The 15,482-nt window shown below is 40.0% G+C and overlaps 1 protein-coding gene across 1 annotated transcript in view; it reads right to left on the reverse strand.

Annotated features, from left to right (window-relative positions):
• The window catches only part of NEB (nebulin), a 99,360-nt gene that overhangs the window by 44,269 nt on the left and 39,609 nt on the right, over nt 1-15,482 (reverse strand). Inside the window, exons 62-90 of the mRNA XM_066323198.1 lie at nt 15,094-15,201; nt 14,130-14,441; nt 13,525-13,728; nt 12,844-12,948; nt 12,560-12,667; nt 12,136-12,447; nt 11,307-11,510; nt 11,027-11,131; nt 10,416-10,523; nt 9,962-10,273; nt 9,129-9,332; nt 8,811-8,915; nt 8,253-8,357; nt 7,853-8,164; nt 7,453-7,557; nt 7,109-7,207; nt 6,830-6,931; nt 6,542-6,649; nt 5,426-5,737; nt 5,197-5,301; nt 5,008-5,112; nt 4,357-4,461; nt 3,444-3,551; nt 3,235-3,348; nt 2,201-2,398; nt 1,525-1,629; nt 998-1,102; nt 814-918; nt 230-337 (exon numbers count right to left, since the gene is read on the reverse strand). Of these exons, the coding sequence (XP_066179295.1) occupies nt 230-337; nt 814-918; nt 998-1,102; nt 1,525-1,629; nt 2,201-2,398; nt 3,235-3,348; nt 3,444-3,551; nt 4,357-4,461; nt 5,008-5,112; nt 5,197-5,301; nt 5,426-5,737; nt 6,542-6,649; nt 6,830-6,931; nt 7,109-7,207; nt 7,453-7,557; nt 7,853-8,164; nt 8,253-8,357; nt 8,811-8,915; nt 9,129-9,332; nt 9,962-10,273; nt 10,416-10,523; nt 11,027-11,131; nt 11,307-11,510; nt 12,136-12,447; nt 12,560-12,667; nt 12,844-12,948; nt 13,525-13,728; nt 14,130-14,441; nt 15,094-15,201 (4,488 nt within the window). The remainder of the gene's footprint in view (nt 1-229; nt 338-813; nt 919-997; nt 1,103-1,524; nt 1,630-2,200; nt 2,399-3,234; nt 3,349-3,443; nt 3,552-4,356; nt 4,462-5,007; nt 5,113-5,196; nt 5,302-5,425; nt 5,738-6,541; nt 6,650-6,829; nt 6,932-7,108; nt 7,208-7,452; nt 7,558-7,852; nt 8,165-8,252; nt 8,358-8,810; nt 8,916-9,128; nt 9,333-9,961; nt 10,274-10,415; nt 10,524-11,026; nt 11,132-11,306; nt 11,511-12,135; nt 12,448-12,559; nt 12,668-12,843; nt 12,949-13,524; nt 13,729-14,129; nt 14,442-15,093; nt 15,202-15,482) is intronic.

Genomic DNA, 15,482 nt, shown 5'->3' on the forward strand with positions numbered 1-15,482 from the left:
TTACTATAAAAACTGATATTTTTTTTCCATGACAAGAAGCCACAAAGGATTGTTACCCAAAAGACTAGCAGACTAAAATCATGATCTACAGATACATATTATATCTCAATTAAAAAGGGAAGGTAAATTAAAGTTTAAAAAATATTTCTATCTATAGTAGATGCAAGGCATGAAGGATTTAATTGTCAGAATTGATGATAAAAAAAAAGAAAGAATTGAATTCACTTACAATGCTTGCATTGTGCTTCAGTTCTTTGGCACGTGCCAAGGCCACAGCATCCGAGGGCAGAGCATAGCTGATGGCCTTCACTTTATCCCAGGCTTTCTTGTAGAGATTCTGTGGAGAAATAGAAAGTCTGTGTGAGTGGAAAAATGAATTCTTGCAAATAATTACCAACAACCAAGAGAATTCAAAAGCTCTTTTATTTAGACATCATGTAGTAAAGTGTTGTAAAGGAGATATTAAGTGATATTTAATATCCAGTGCACGTAAAGGGTAATAAAAATCCTTTCTAACTACTCATGTCTGTTCTCATACAAGATTTTAATTTTGTTCAGGTGTAATTTTGTTCAGGGAATCCACTTATTAATCCAGGTGTTTTGCTAAGACTGGCATTACAGTTGGAAAATACGGCCCTTGCCTGAAATACAACATCTCCCCCAAGCTCAAGTACTGCAGAGGGCCAGCACTGGCTTTGAGAAGCTCATGGTTTGGATATTAATCTCCAAACAGAGTGAGTGCACAAACAAAACAAAACAAAAATCCCACATTAAAGGTCCTTAAGAGAAAAAAAATCGTGTATAAACACTTACATCACTATAAAGATGCTTCAAATTCTGAACTCTTTCTGAATCCACTGTCTCAGTCACAGTTGTGTACTTGTCCTTAGTTTTTTGGAATTCCTCCTTGTATTTCACCTGGAAGATGAGAGCTGGGTTTAGTGAATTCTTTCAGTGCTCAGAAGGACAATCCTGAGCAGAGAAGGTGGGGATTCACCTCACTGGCGTTGGCAGCACTTTGCACAGCAGTCACATAGACAGGGGTGTCTGTAACCACACTGAAGTTCTGGAAGTTCTCCTTCCCTGCAGAGGTGTATTTTATCTAAGGACACAAAACCAACAAAACACTCGTTAGTGCTGGAAATGACCTGGAAATCCTCTGCCAGCTTCCTTTAAAATCACATCTGGACAGCTGAAATCAAAGATTACAGCTCAGTTAAAATCAACTCTGAAAGTGGCAGGCCATAAAATAGAAATACTTAATATACAGCCAGCATGAACTAAGGAATAATGAAATTAAAAAACCACAGCTGTCTTACATTCCCCTAAGTTTTCTCCTCCTCCAATAACCAAGTAATGTCTCTACAGAAGCAACTCCAAGACTCTGTTTTCACAGTTTAAACAAAATATTTCTGATGTAACAGCAATTACCTCATTCTGCCCTGGACTAGGACATGTCAACCTCAGTAAATCATAAATGGAAGAAAAGGCATATAAATACTTATTTATTTAAGGAAAACTCACCTGGCTCTGCAGGTCATAGGATTTCTTAGCCTGTATGATCTGTGGAGTGTCCCAGACGTAACATCCAAGTCCCTTCAGCCAATTTAAGTCATCTTTATACACAGCCTACGTGGAAGTGAACACAACATCAGGTTAGGAAGAAATTTGCCTTCTGCCAATTAAACCAAAGATTTCTGCATCCTAACAAGCCAGGCAATTAACACACCCTCAGATTTTGTTGGGAAGGTTGGTTGGCCCAAGCTGAGACACCACTGACTGCAGAATATGAGCAGCATTGTCTCAGCTGCGGGCTGATACAACCCCAACAAACAAGGGGAACACTTTTCCAGGCCCACTGGATCCAGAAGGATTCTGGATGCTGTCCTGTCCCCTGTGCTAATTCCAGCATTCTCAATTACAATATAAGGATCACTGCATCTAAAGCTATGGTTATTAATGTAATATTTAAATATTTTAGAAGATACTTGGAGAAAAAAATTATGGGAAAGGCTGCTGTAATGTCAAACAGATTGGTTCAGTATGTTCATATAAGTTTAGAAGGGTTTGGACAATGCCCTCAGGCTCCTGGTGGGATTTTTGGAGTGTCCAGGGCCAGGAGTTGGACTGGACTGGATGACCTTGATGGACCTCTTCCCAGCCAGCCTATTTTATGGCTGTAAATAAATTACAAACATACATCACTCAGGATTTCCTGGGCTTTCCTGGCATGAATGACATCATTTTCTTCAGGTGAACAATTCCACTGGTGGAAATATGTGCGGTATTCCAGATCACTGAGGATGTACTGGCACTTCTTGGCCAGGACGTGGTTCATCATGTCAGCTGGAATATGGACATTTTTCTTGGTGTCTTCATAACTCTTTCTGTAGGCCAGCTGAAAAGAAAAGATTGGGGAAAAGGTGAGAGGAAGTAAGAGTGGTTTTCTGATTAACTTTGGATTTTGGACTAAATGCTGATAGCATAATCTGAGATGTGTTTCCTGGATTTAGTAGCTAAACTCTCATGGTATTCAACAGGATAGAAATCTTAACTTGGATGTTAATCTCCTTTTATTTGGCAAAGCTCTGGAAGCACAACAATTACCTTCATTTGCAGTTTAAACAGTTGATGAAAAAACTAACAAGTCTTCCTGATTAAAAAACTCATGCTCCACACATGGTTTTCATCTAATTAAAGATAGAATATTTGGGTTTACACTGATTTTATGCCCTTCATGACACATTGTATGTGCAGTGCTGACAACAGCAACACACCAAATGTGCATTTACTTTTCCAGTTCTTAAATTCCTATTTCAATTCAAAATCTACACTTTTTGTAAAAGAAATTAATCCCACATGGTATTTTTTACTGCTTGAATCCTTAGTTTGAAACAGAAAAAGTTTTCTTTTCCTTACTGTAGTATTTTGAATAGCCAAACAAATCCCTTCTCAATCTCCTGAATAATTTTAAATGCAAGTAATCAACCCACACATAAAATAAGCAATCAGGAAACATGTTGAAATAATTTTTACTGATACTATTATTGCAGATTTATGGTAAGGTTGGGCTTGGTCTTGGAAGTCTTTTTCAACCTTAATGATCCTGTGATTCTTCAGTTCTATTAAGCTTTGCATTATTTATGTCTAAGCAATGAAATAGTGAATTTCATCAGTGAAATAAATTGTGAAACAAAGCAAATGGAAAATATTCCAGACTCGTTCGTTCCTTACCGCGCTCCTCATTTTCTGGAATTCCCGGGAGTGAATGACACTGGGGAAATCACTAATATCCTTCCCAGCCAGGTAATGGCCTTTCAGCTTCTCATATATTTCCTTATATTTAAGCTGAAAAAAAAATATTCATGTGGAAATTTTAATGTTCATTCTAACAACATACTGGGGGGAAAAAAAAGGGAAAAGAATGGGAAACCTCTGCTGACCTCGCTGTTGATGTGGTTTGCATGTTTGGCTCCCACAAGTGGAACATATTTTTCATCCAGAGTGTATCCAATGGGCTTGCTCAGTTCCCAAGCCTTCTTGTAATGTTTCTAGACAAACAAAGCAGTACAGATTTTGATGAAAAAATCCATTATATTTCCCATTTATAAACATACAGGATATGACATGGAATACAGAATATTTTTACAGAGTGGTTCACAATAAATTATATGGAGAATGATAATTTTGAACAGTCATTCAGTGGCAAACAGGACAATTATTCACTTCAGGAAGTTACCTGAGCTGATTTCTGCTTTCTTTATTATAATTATACCAGAAGAGTAATTAAAGTATCCAAAATACAGAAATGAACTCTGGTTTAAAAGTGCAGTATGGAATTGAGATTGATAATTTTATAGATGATCAAAATTGTGAAAAATATTAGTGTCAATGGCACTTTCCTAATACTTATTTTGTTAAATATTAAATATATTCACCTTCAGATTTAATTAGGAAGTGCCTACTCGTATGAATGAGTAATCACTTCTATTTTTAAAAAATAGAGGTTTCTCATTAAAATTAGTGAGACTACTCAAAAGTAACTGCTTAATAATGTAAGTATCTAGAGCTTTGATTTCTTACAAAAAACCAAATGTAAAATTTATCAACAGGCTCAGAAGATCTTATTGGATGAAATTATAGTTGTTTTTGTCACATTATTATGACTTCCAAGCACCACTCAGCTGTCCTTTGAGATCACTTCAATAAGGAAAGAAATCATCCTGATTCCAATGATCCAAAAAGGAAAGCGGAAGAAAAAAGGAATTAAACAACCTTCCCAGTGCCACTACTGAGAGTAGAACAGTCCACTCCATATTCTGCTGATTTCAAAGGTTGATATTTATGGGATCTCACCTCACTGTGGAGCAAGGACATGTCTTTGGCATGGTGCAGAGCAGGAGTATCATCAGATCCGATGTACTGGCCTTTCTCCTGGTTAAATGTTTCTTTGTATTTTAGCTGCAAAAGAAAACAAACACGGTGTTCATTCCACAGGAGAAATATATTATTCCCATTAGTCCATCTATTAGTAGTAGACATCAATTTTCTCTAGTGCCAGAATGTAATAATGTTGTATAGGACATTCCAACCATTGTAATACACAGGCAAATGCCACTGGGTCACCTCAAAATCCACATGGCATTCTTGAAAAATTTAAGATGCTGCTCAGCAAACACAGTTCAGCAACAGCAGGAACTCCATGAACTGTTCATCAAGAACAGTTTTCAACTACTGTAAGAAAGTCTATGCAAACTCTAAGTCAGGGATATGCCATATTCTTCTACGGGAAAATGTTAAATTATGTTAAATGTTAAATGTTAAATTATTTATTGTGTTGTTCATTCATATCACTTCCTACTAAAGTTGTTTACCCCAAGAAAGCTTGTTATTAATGAGGTGCACACACAAACATATAAGGCTGAAACTAGTATAGTTAGCAAAACCAATTAAATAATCTACTAATTCTTTTATATGAGTTTTTATTTAAAAAAAAAAGATACATACATCACTCTGATTGACAGAGTTCATCTTTGCCAAAGTGATCTCAGGAGTGTCAACCACGCTGGTGTATTTGGAAAAGTTCTCCAGGGCTTCTTTTGTGTATGCTCTCTGCAAAGAGGTGAAATAATGTCTTAAACACTGAGCATGAGAAAGAAGTGCTAACTCTGGAACCACAGAAATATTTTCTCTAACCTTGTTTATCAGTTCTTGTGCATTCTTAACTTTCTTGTGCTCCACTGAATCGAGAGGGATCCAACCACAGCCACGAAGCCACTCCAAATCAGCTTTATAGATGTTCTAAATCAGAAAGACAATGCAACAGGACAGAAATTACTGACCTCAGGATGGATTATGTACTGTGGACAGTATCCTTAGGCCAGACCATGTGGAAAGGACCTCGTAGGGCTTCACCATCACTCACATCACTCTGGAGGTCGTAGGCCTGCCGTGCGTGGATCACGTCGTTCTGGTCAGGAAGGCAGGTCCACTGGTGCAGGTACTGCTTGTAGTCAATGTCACTGACCAAGCTCTGGCCCTCCTTTGCTGCCACAACTGACACAGCATCTGAAGGCATGTGGATTTTGGACTTGGTTTTGTTGTAGTCTGCTTTGTACAGCCTGTCGTTCTGGATCTCGCCCGCGTGCTCGTACCACACCAGCTTCGGGTCATCCCTCATCTTGGGAACTCCCACGTAGTGGCCTCTCTGTTTGACATACTCAGCTTTGTACTTCAGCTGATGGGAGAGGGGAGAAGCACAGAGAAAATCAGCACTGGCCCAGGAACAGCTTCAGGTTTGTCAGCACGAAGAGCAGATGAGACAGGGAGGTGTCAAATGCAGCTCTAAGCTTTCCGTATATGACCAGATAAAAATCTGGTCACAAACAACAATATTACTTCGTATAGGCCTTCCAGTTCAAAATGTAGCATTTTCTGGTCTAATAAACTCCTAATTTTCAGCAAAAGGTATTGTTAACACAAGAGGAAAGACTTGCTAGGAAATGTTTACTGACAAGCTCATTTAGTCCCATTTTTGCAACAAATTATTTGAGACTGTCTGAAGAGTGGATGGTTATTTACAGTATTTTCATCACAGTGTTTTGACACAATGTTTATTCTAAATAAGAGTCAAGTAATAATTTCAAGACCCATTATGAAAATGTTTAAAATGTAAAGTGACTACTGGCCTACAGGTTTTGATAGGCCAAAAAGTGAAATCAGAGCTGTATATATTATAATCATAGTATCACCTCAATTATTTGACACTTATAAAATATGGAAGTGCAGCTTAGTTGATTTTGAGGGAGAGTTTGTTTCTGGAGAGAGTGACTGTGGAAGGAATCTGACCTTCAGCACTGACATCACCAAACCCTATAATCACAAAGATGGCTGAATTATTTGGAGGACAGTGGAATTCATAGGCCATGAAAACTCTGGATGTTACCCCAAAATGGAAAGCGTTTTAAATCTGATTGGGAATTTTCAAGGCCTTTAACGTTTAAGGCTTCCAAGAGTTTGTCCTAATGAGAAAAACCATTACCTCACTTTGGACATCACCCGAGCGCTTGGCATGAGAGATTTGCACCGAGTCAGGAGGCAGGAGGTAACCAGTGGCTTTTTCTTTCTCCCAACTTTCCTTGTATAAATTCTGTGGGAAATAAAAGGGATGAGGAATTCAACACTACTACAATGATAACCATTGCTGTACATATGTCATTTATATACAATATAAGGATAACAAATCCTGCCTTCAGGTTGTTATTAATAAGGTAGGTTTTCTAAACACCTAAAAAATGTGAGTAGAAGCTGTCAAGGAGAGAGCACATACCTGATTTAGAATTCTGGCTGCCTCTCGGGCCATATCCAGCTGTGGTGTATCTGTGAGAGTATAATTTGTCTTGGCCTCATTCCATTCTTTGTGGTATTTAATCTAGGACACAGAAAGAAATGACTGCCTTGTAGCACCACCAACAGAACTGGGGAAAACACCATAATTTACACACAAAATAACAAACCAACCCCTGAATTTGCAAAGCCATTAGAGAAAGCATATTAAATACAGAATCACCAAAGTCAAATGTAGCCCAGACACTGAAAGCAAACTTACATCACTGAGGATTTCAGTGCTATTCTTTGCTGTGACATAATCAACTCTGTCAGCCACAGGAGTGAACGGGAGAGTTTCAGCTTTTGTGCGGTACTTCCTCTGTACAAGAAAAAGAAGAACAGATTACCTTGGAATATTTGATGCCTAATACAGCAACTCTTAATAGATACACAAGACAAAGAAGTTCTTATGGAGAAAAACATCTCCATACACAATGAATGTTGTGAAAATACTGCAGTTGCATTTTTCATTTGGAAAAAAACCTCATTGTTTAAACCATTTAAAATACTTTGGGTGACAGATACTCCTGAAGAAAATGTTAGTATTGAAAAACATTTGGTTACCTCACTCAGGAGATCTCCAGCATATTTGACATGCTTGACTCCAAGGGAATCATTCGGCAACCATCCGATTCCCCGCAGCCATTCCAAATCAGCTTTATAAACAGCCTGGGAAAACAAAATAGCTCTTAGCTACACATCCCTGTACAATCCAGAAAATTCATAAATAACAGAATTTACTTCCAGTGGTTAAAAGGGGAGCAGTAATTCCAACATGAGCACTACATCTGAATTTACCACCCTTCAAACATGGCAATTTATAAGTGGCCTATACCTCGCAACTCTAACAAAGAGCAAGGTGAGTTCCCTGAATTCAGGAAAAGATTCCCACTCCTTAGAGCTGAAGCAGAGTAAGAAGAGGCACCACAGGACTAAGCTAAGGGGTGTTTCCAGGTGAACTTACGTCGCTCTGGAGGTCGTAGGCTTGCCTGGCATGGATGACATCATTCTGGTCGGGGAGGCAGATCCACTGGTGCAGGTACTGCCGGTAATCGGCGTCGCTCACCAGGGTCTGCCCCAGCTTGGCTTGGACAATGGACATCATGTCCACTGGCAGGTGGCACTGGGTCTTCTGCTTGGCAAAGTGCTTCTTGTACTCTCGTTCGCTCTGAACTTTGGCTACGTCCAGGGCAAACTGGATTTTGGAATCTCCCTTGGCGTCCGGCACTCCCACGTAGTGTCCCTTCTGCTTCTCGTGCTCCAGCTTGTATTTGTACTGGGGGAAGAGCAGAGGTCCCCATTAGTAACAGCTAGCATGAAAGAGCTCTTCTTGGAGCATGGGAGATGCCTCCTTTGGCACTTACATCACTGGCAATCTCTCTAGAGGCCTTGGCTGTCTTGATTGGAATTGCATCTGCTCTCAAGTCGTAGCTCATCTTCAGCTCATCCCAAGCTCCTTTATATTGTTTCTGAAAAGACAGGTAAAACACCACACAAATGCTGAATGCTCTGGCATTTGCCATTATAGAAACAGTTTCCAGCCTTTTTTTTGCTGAAATACATGAAATTTTTTTGAGCATTACTTTTGCTCCTAACTATAAATGCAACATGCAACACCCCTTGTGCAACCTATAAAGCACAGAAGGATGTTTGTAAAAGTGTATAGAACACTTATATGCCTTGGATTCTCATACATTTCAATAAAATATTCCCTCAGTGGGGCATGATATTAATAATTTTTAAATAGCTGAATGCAAGTATTTATTTTAAAATGGTTGAACACTTTAAGGATATTCAGTAGAGGGAAGGAAATGTCACAAGCCCTGTATGAGGACAGACTTGAACGAGATTCAAAGAGATTCAACATCTTGGAATGATATAATTTACATGCCATTTTAGAGAAAACAAAATGATAAACATACCTGGCTGTAATTAACAGCATTAGCCTTGGCTAGGTTGATTTCAGGTGTGTCTGGCATGATGTGGATCATAGTCTTGTCCTTTTCCCAGGCTTCTTTATATTTTGACTGTTAAAACAGTAATTTAATAATATCATCAGAATTATGGAATTCCACTTACCAACAACATAAAACTCTCCTGAACCATCATCTCTAAAGAGTGAAATGTTTGGAAAAGCATTACACGTATAACACACTGATCAGTTTTCTGTCTTAGCAATGAGATTTCTCTTTAGCTTTAGTTTCTGGTGTGTGAGCAGCTTTGAGGGGGGTGGAACGTACAATGCTGATCTGTTCAGCGTTGGTTTTGGCCAGAACAACATCTGGGGAGTCCACAACACTGGTGTATTTCACACTGTCGATGGGGGTCCGATACACGTTGTCACTCAGGAGATCCTGGGCATTCTTCACCCTCTTAATCTCCGGAGAGTCATTGGGCAACCAGCCAATTCCACGGAGCCATTCGAGGTCTGACTTATACACAGCCTGGGTGAGACGGTCAGAAAAGGAAAACATTGTTTTAAATTACTGCCTTAATTATTTTAAGCTAGGCAAAGCAGATTACGTTTTATAAACCTAGCTAGAGTCAAATGAATCCTTTTTATATATACAGGACATGTTCAGTGTCATAAGTAAAATTAAATCTGACAACAAAGTTTTAAGTAGTTCAGCTCTTAAACAACATCTTCTAAACCTTGTAAGGAGAAACAGCTGAAAGGAGTAGCAGTTAATGATGATGAACATTAAAAGCTTAGAAGAGTCTTCCTGTCCCCTCCAAAACACTTTTGCATTGCATTACTGCAATGTGGGCCATGGGTGGTTGGTTATTGGGTTAAAAGTAAAAATAATTCAGGTGTCATCTCATAATTGGACAGTTTGTGCTTAAAAGACCTTGGAAAGAGTTAGAGACAGAGCCATTTTTCACTTTGTTAGCTAGAACTCACAGCTTGTGAGACTGTAAATAAGATAAGTAGGTAAGTACTATAAGGCTGTAGATAAGAACTATAGATAAGAATTAATAAATATCTGAGTCCAAATATGAAAACTGCACCCCCCAAGCATTTAATCCCAGCTCTGACAGAAGACAAGAAGATAAAAACCCCACAGGTACTCACGTCACTCTGGAGGTCGTATGCCTGCCGTGCGTGGATCACGTCATTCTGGTCAGGCAGGCAGGTCCACTGGTGCAGGTACTGCTTGTAGTCAATGTCACTGACCAGGGTCTGGCACTCCTTGGCTGCCTGCACCGACAGGGCATCCACAGGGATGTGGATCTGGGTCTTGGAATCATTGTAGGCCTTCTTGTAGAGGCGGTCGTTCTGCAGGGCCATGGCGCGCGCGGCCCACGCCAGCTTGGGGTCCTCCTTGGCACTGGGGCACCCGATGTAGTGGCCTTTCTCCTTCTCGTGCGTTTCTTTGTACTTGTACTGGAAATGCAGAGAGAACAGAAGGTGTGTTGCTCACCTGGACAGAGCCACCAGGCAAAAGGCTTCTAGCTCCTCAGGCTGTCAGCCTGAGCTTCGCTCAGTTCTGCTGAAACACAAGCACCACACGAAGAGAAGGCTGTACCTCACTGGCAATGTCTCTGGAGGCCTTGGCTTGTTTGATGGGAATGGCATCAGCTCTTATGTCATAGCTCTTCGCCTTGGCCTCATCCCAGGCCTTCTGATAATGTTTCTGTAAAGAAAATTAATCACCTTCGTTAAACACAGTGAAATGCCTTCTCTAAAAACCTACTTGCTTGGAATGACCAGATTGGGAGCCCTTTTTGCTTCCTATAACTGGCAGAGTTACAATAATGATCCTGGCAAGTGTCTCAACAGAAAACTCATGACTTTAGGTAAGTGCAAGATTAAAACACGAAGAGGCAGCAGAAATATTCCTGAAGACAGACTACTATATCTACAGATTCCAACAACTCTTCCATGGGAAGTGTTTGGCAGGTTTTGCCAAAGGCAGCAGGAGTTGTAAGGAATTGCACACTGAGCTTGGGAGTTTGTTCATGAACACACAACCTGTTGATAGGCTGAGAGGTGATAAAAAGCCTCTGGATGTAATTTCCTGTTTACAAGCACATTAGAAGGTGGGTTTGTTCACCACCATTTACAGCAAAAACTGGAGGAACAATCGCCAGTCTTCATTTTCCAACAGTTCACAAATATTCCATGTTATTCTCTTACATTGCTGATGTTGAGAGCGTTGACTTTGGACTGCAGCATGACAGGAGTGTCCGAAGGGAGGGAAATCTGGGTCTTGTCTTTATCCCAGGCCTCACGATACAGGCGCTGAGGAGAAAGGAAGAACAACGGCAATTTAGTATGGTGAGGGAAAAAACACCAAGAGGAATTCTTTAGCAATTCCAGTTTGCGAAACTTCCCAACTCATCATTCCCACCGTAGAAATTCTACTCCCCAGCAGAAAGAAAAGAAATGCCATCCCACAAGGGGAAGGTGAGCTTACATCACTGAGCTGCATGGCGTTGGTCTTGGCCAGGACAACGTCCGGGGAGTCGGTGATGCTGGTGAACTTCAGCTGCTCCGGCCGCGTGCGGTACAGGCGGTCATTGAGCAGCTCCTGGGCTTTCTTGGCTTTGACCACATCCACAGACCCTTCTGTCAGCCAGCCAATGCCTCGCAGCCATTCCAGGTCAGACTTGTACACGTTCTACAAACAAACAAACCAAGGGTTACTGGCATTGCAGAGGTAACTCTTAGCCCAGAGAGCTGGTGGACTCTCAGTCTCTGGAGATTTTCCAGACCAGTCTAGATGAGGCTCTGAGTAACCACGTCTAGTAGAAGGTGTCCCTTGCCCATGGCAGGGAGTTGGAGTAAGATGATCTTTTCCAATCCAAACCATTTTGGGATTCTGTAGTTCTAACTGTAAGTGCAAGAAGGTTTTTTTATAAGCCTTTCCCAACTTCTTCTCATACTCTTTTCACAACAAACAGCCAGCGATGCTATGTTGTATCAAGTCCTCTCTAGACACAGCATTGCTGATTTGGACAAAAACAATGATACTTCTAAGACAGTGCATTCAAACCAGGGGCATAATCTGCAAGTAGGCTGCAAGCAAACATTCTAGAGCAGACCAAGAAAACATGGCTTCCTTATGAACTGCCCCAAGTATTTCTGGCACCTAGGCTGAAATCCTTTGGAAAGGATAAAATAAACACATACCAGGACCAACCAACAGGATCACAAACATACATATGAAAGTATATTTGCCAGTGACTAACAAACAGAGCCTCACACATCTGCCCTGAACCTTTCCTGCAGAGATTGTCACTCACATCACTCTGGAGGTCGTATGCCTGCCGTGCGTGGATCACGTCATTCTGGTCAGGCAGGCAGGTCCACTGGTGCAGGTACTGCTTGTAGTCAATGTCACTGACCAGGGTCTGGCACTCCTTGGCTGCCTGCACCGACAGGGCATCCACAGGGATGTGGATCTGGGTCTTGGAATCATTGTAGGCCTTCTTGTAGAGGCGGTCGTTCTGCAGGGCCATGGCGCGCGCGGCCCACGCCAGCTTGGGGTCCTCCTTGGCACTGGGGCACCCGATGTAGTGGCCTTTCTCCTTCTCGTGCGTTTCTTTGTACTTGTACTAGGGATACAAAAAGAAGTGAATCTGGCATGAAGGTGTTTCCTATTGCTACGGATCACAAAAATACATATTCTCATTTTTAACTGAAAATAAATGTAAAGGAAGAACATACGTCGCTCGCAATATCTCTTGATGCTTTTGCGGTTTTGATTGGAATTGCATCAGCTCTCATGTCATAACCCTTCTTTTTGGCCTCTTCCCAGGCTTTTACATAAAGTTTCTACACAAAAGAAGACAGAAAATGGCTGATCAATATTCTGAAAGATGAGATTTCTACATTTCACAATTGTGTCTCAAAATTTTCATGAATGGATGTTTTAGAACATCTTCAATATTAAAGAAATGCTGACTTAACTCTGAATTTCCTAATTTTATTAAATATTTAGATGTCCTTACATGGCTAACGTTGGCTGCATTTGCCTTTGCTAACAGAATGTCTGGTGTGTCAGGCATGACATGGATGGACTTCTTGTCTGCATCCCAGGCTTCTGTGTACAAGCGCTGCAAGAGAGGAAAACAGCCCTTTACAAACAGTTCTTTATGAAATCATTTTGAAATTAAAATTATTTTACAAACTGCTATGGGTAATTTCAGTAAGCTCTAATACCCTGATTCAGCAAGCTTCTCTCTGACCAGCTCATGTCCCTCCTCATTATTTCTCAGGTCAAGCTGGTGCACCAATTGATTTTGGATTGTGGAGAAACAGCCATAGGAGGAAAAGTATATTATTTTCTATAAGTTGTTTGATTCTGTTTGTTATAAAGCAGGAGGTACTTAGTGACTTTCACCCTCCAGATCTCAGATACATTACAGCAGTTTCACATCCAAAAAACAGGTATTTCCTCATCACCTGTTCATCATACAGTATCACTCTTGGAAAATCCGATTTAAGGGACTTTTTTCTGTAGATTTTTTACCAAATGCTCACTTCAGACTGAGCCATGAGAGAACAGCTTTCCTGTACAATGGCTGAATTTGGATATCAATTTTCTCTTAAATCCACAAGTTTTTAGTTTTATTTTGCATTCTGAATTTTTCACCTCATGAACAAGTTCTATTATTCAATACCATCCTCACCTTGTTCATGATCTCAGCATTTTGCTTGGCTAAGACCATGGCCAAGGAATCAGTCACACTGGTAAACTTGATCTTGTCTGCAGGTTGCCGATACTTCCTGTCACTGAGGATTTCTCCAGCTTTCTTGGCTTTCTCAACTTCCAAGGAACCAATAGGAACCCATCCAATGCCTCTCAGCCATTCCAGGTCTGATTTGTAAACAGCCTGAAAGAATTTGAAAGCTTGTTATATACGTGCAAATGTGATCAAATATTAAAATTAATATAAACAGGCACATCCTATATGAACAATTGGGTATGTTTCTGAGGATATGGTTCTGAAAACAACTGTTGTTTTTGAAAATTAAATAAAATATTATTAAATAAGAAAAAATAAAAGAGGTATTGGACCACAATGCTAGTATCAGAGCAACACACAGATTATACCTCAGGTCAAGAAGTGAAAAAATAGGATTAAACATAAATTTGATGAAAGAATTGAAGAAGGAAAATATTTCAGTAAGTCCAATGCAAACTACTAAGGCTTTTAATCCGTACTTTAACAAATCAGAGTGTACAAGACCCAGAGCATTTAATGATGTATTAGAAATGTAAGGATTTGCTCACATCACTCTGGAGGTCGTAGGCTTGCTTGGCGTGGATCACGTCGTTCTGGTCGGGCAGACAGATCCACTGGTGCAGGTAGTGCTTGTAGTCAATGTCACTGACCAACTGCTGGCATTTCTTGGCCAGCACCACTCCCAGCATGTCCACGGGGCTGCTGAAGTGGGTCTTGGACTTCTCAAAGTCCTTCTTGTACTCCCTGTCACTCTGGATCTTGGCCACATGCATTGACCACATCATCTTGGGGTCATCCTCGATGTTCCTGGCCCCGATGTGGTGGCCCAGCTGTTTGCGGTACCCTTCCTTGTACTTGTACTGCAGGAAAAGAATCCAGATATATATAAATATATATAAATATATTTTATCCTTTTTTAATGCAAAGCATTAAAATAGATTTCTTGGTAAAAAAACAAGGACCATAAAAATCTGTTCTCTTCTGACTCTAACTGATATTGCCTCATCCTTGAAAGAGCACCTGTCCCAGTCATTGCAGAGTTTTTTCCTGGTTTTGTGTTCCAACGTTTTGGATTTCAATCTGACACTGAAACAGAATTATTTCTCACCTCCATAAAAGACAAGCATTTAAAGTTTTAGAGTTTATTTAGTTATATATCTCTTTTGGGGACAGATTTTAAAGTACTTCCTATATTGAAAGAAAATAATTTGACAAAATCTAGCATAGACACCTACATCTTTTTGTTCATTCTACTTGAACAGCCATGGATGGCAATGGGGAGCATATAAATAATCTGCACTTTATTATATTTATTCATTACTGTGATAGCTAACATACAAATACTGTCTATCCATTATTTCTGTGCCCTAAAGGCAAGTGGTAGAATCACTACGAAAACAGATTTCTGTATTATCTATTTTGTGAAATATGACATTAGCAAACAACTCAACAAAGATTCTGATTCTTTTCCATTACCAATTCCACAGAGAAATGAGAACAAAACCTGCTCACCTCACTGGCAATCTCCCTGGAGGCTTTGGCAGACTGAATGGGAATGGCATCATAACGCAAATCATGGCCCTTCTTCTTCGACTCCTCCAAGGCCAGTTTGTACATTTTCTGTGAGAAAAAGAGTCACGTCTTAGTTTAAAAAAATAAAATTCAAAATTGCATTTCAGTTCAGAACAACTGTCCAGGAAAACAAATCAAGTCCCTAAACAATATTGTTCATCTTCAGACAATTTAAATACCATTCTCTAGAAAAGAAAAAAAGAGCAGATTTTAAAGACCTTGTAATTTTATTGTAGGTGTTTGGAAAATGGAAATCATTTGGGGAAAGAAAAGACTGGAACATTAAAAAAGTTAAATTACCTATCTCCACAACTTGCAGTAGAAATGAT

The sequence above is a fragment of the Sylvia atricapilla genome, chromosome 7 (assembly GCF_009819655.1).
Source record: "Sylvia atricapilla isolate bSylAtr1 chromosome 7, bSylAtr1.pri, whole genome shotgun sequence".
NCBI lineage: Eukaryota > Metazoa > Chordata > Aves > Passeriformes > Sylviidae > Sylvia > Sylvia atricapilla.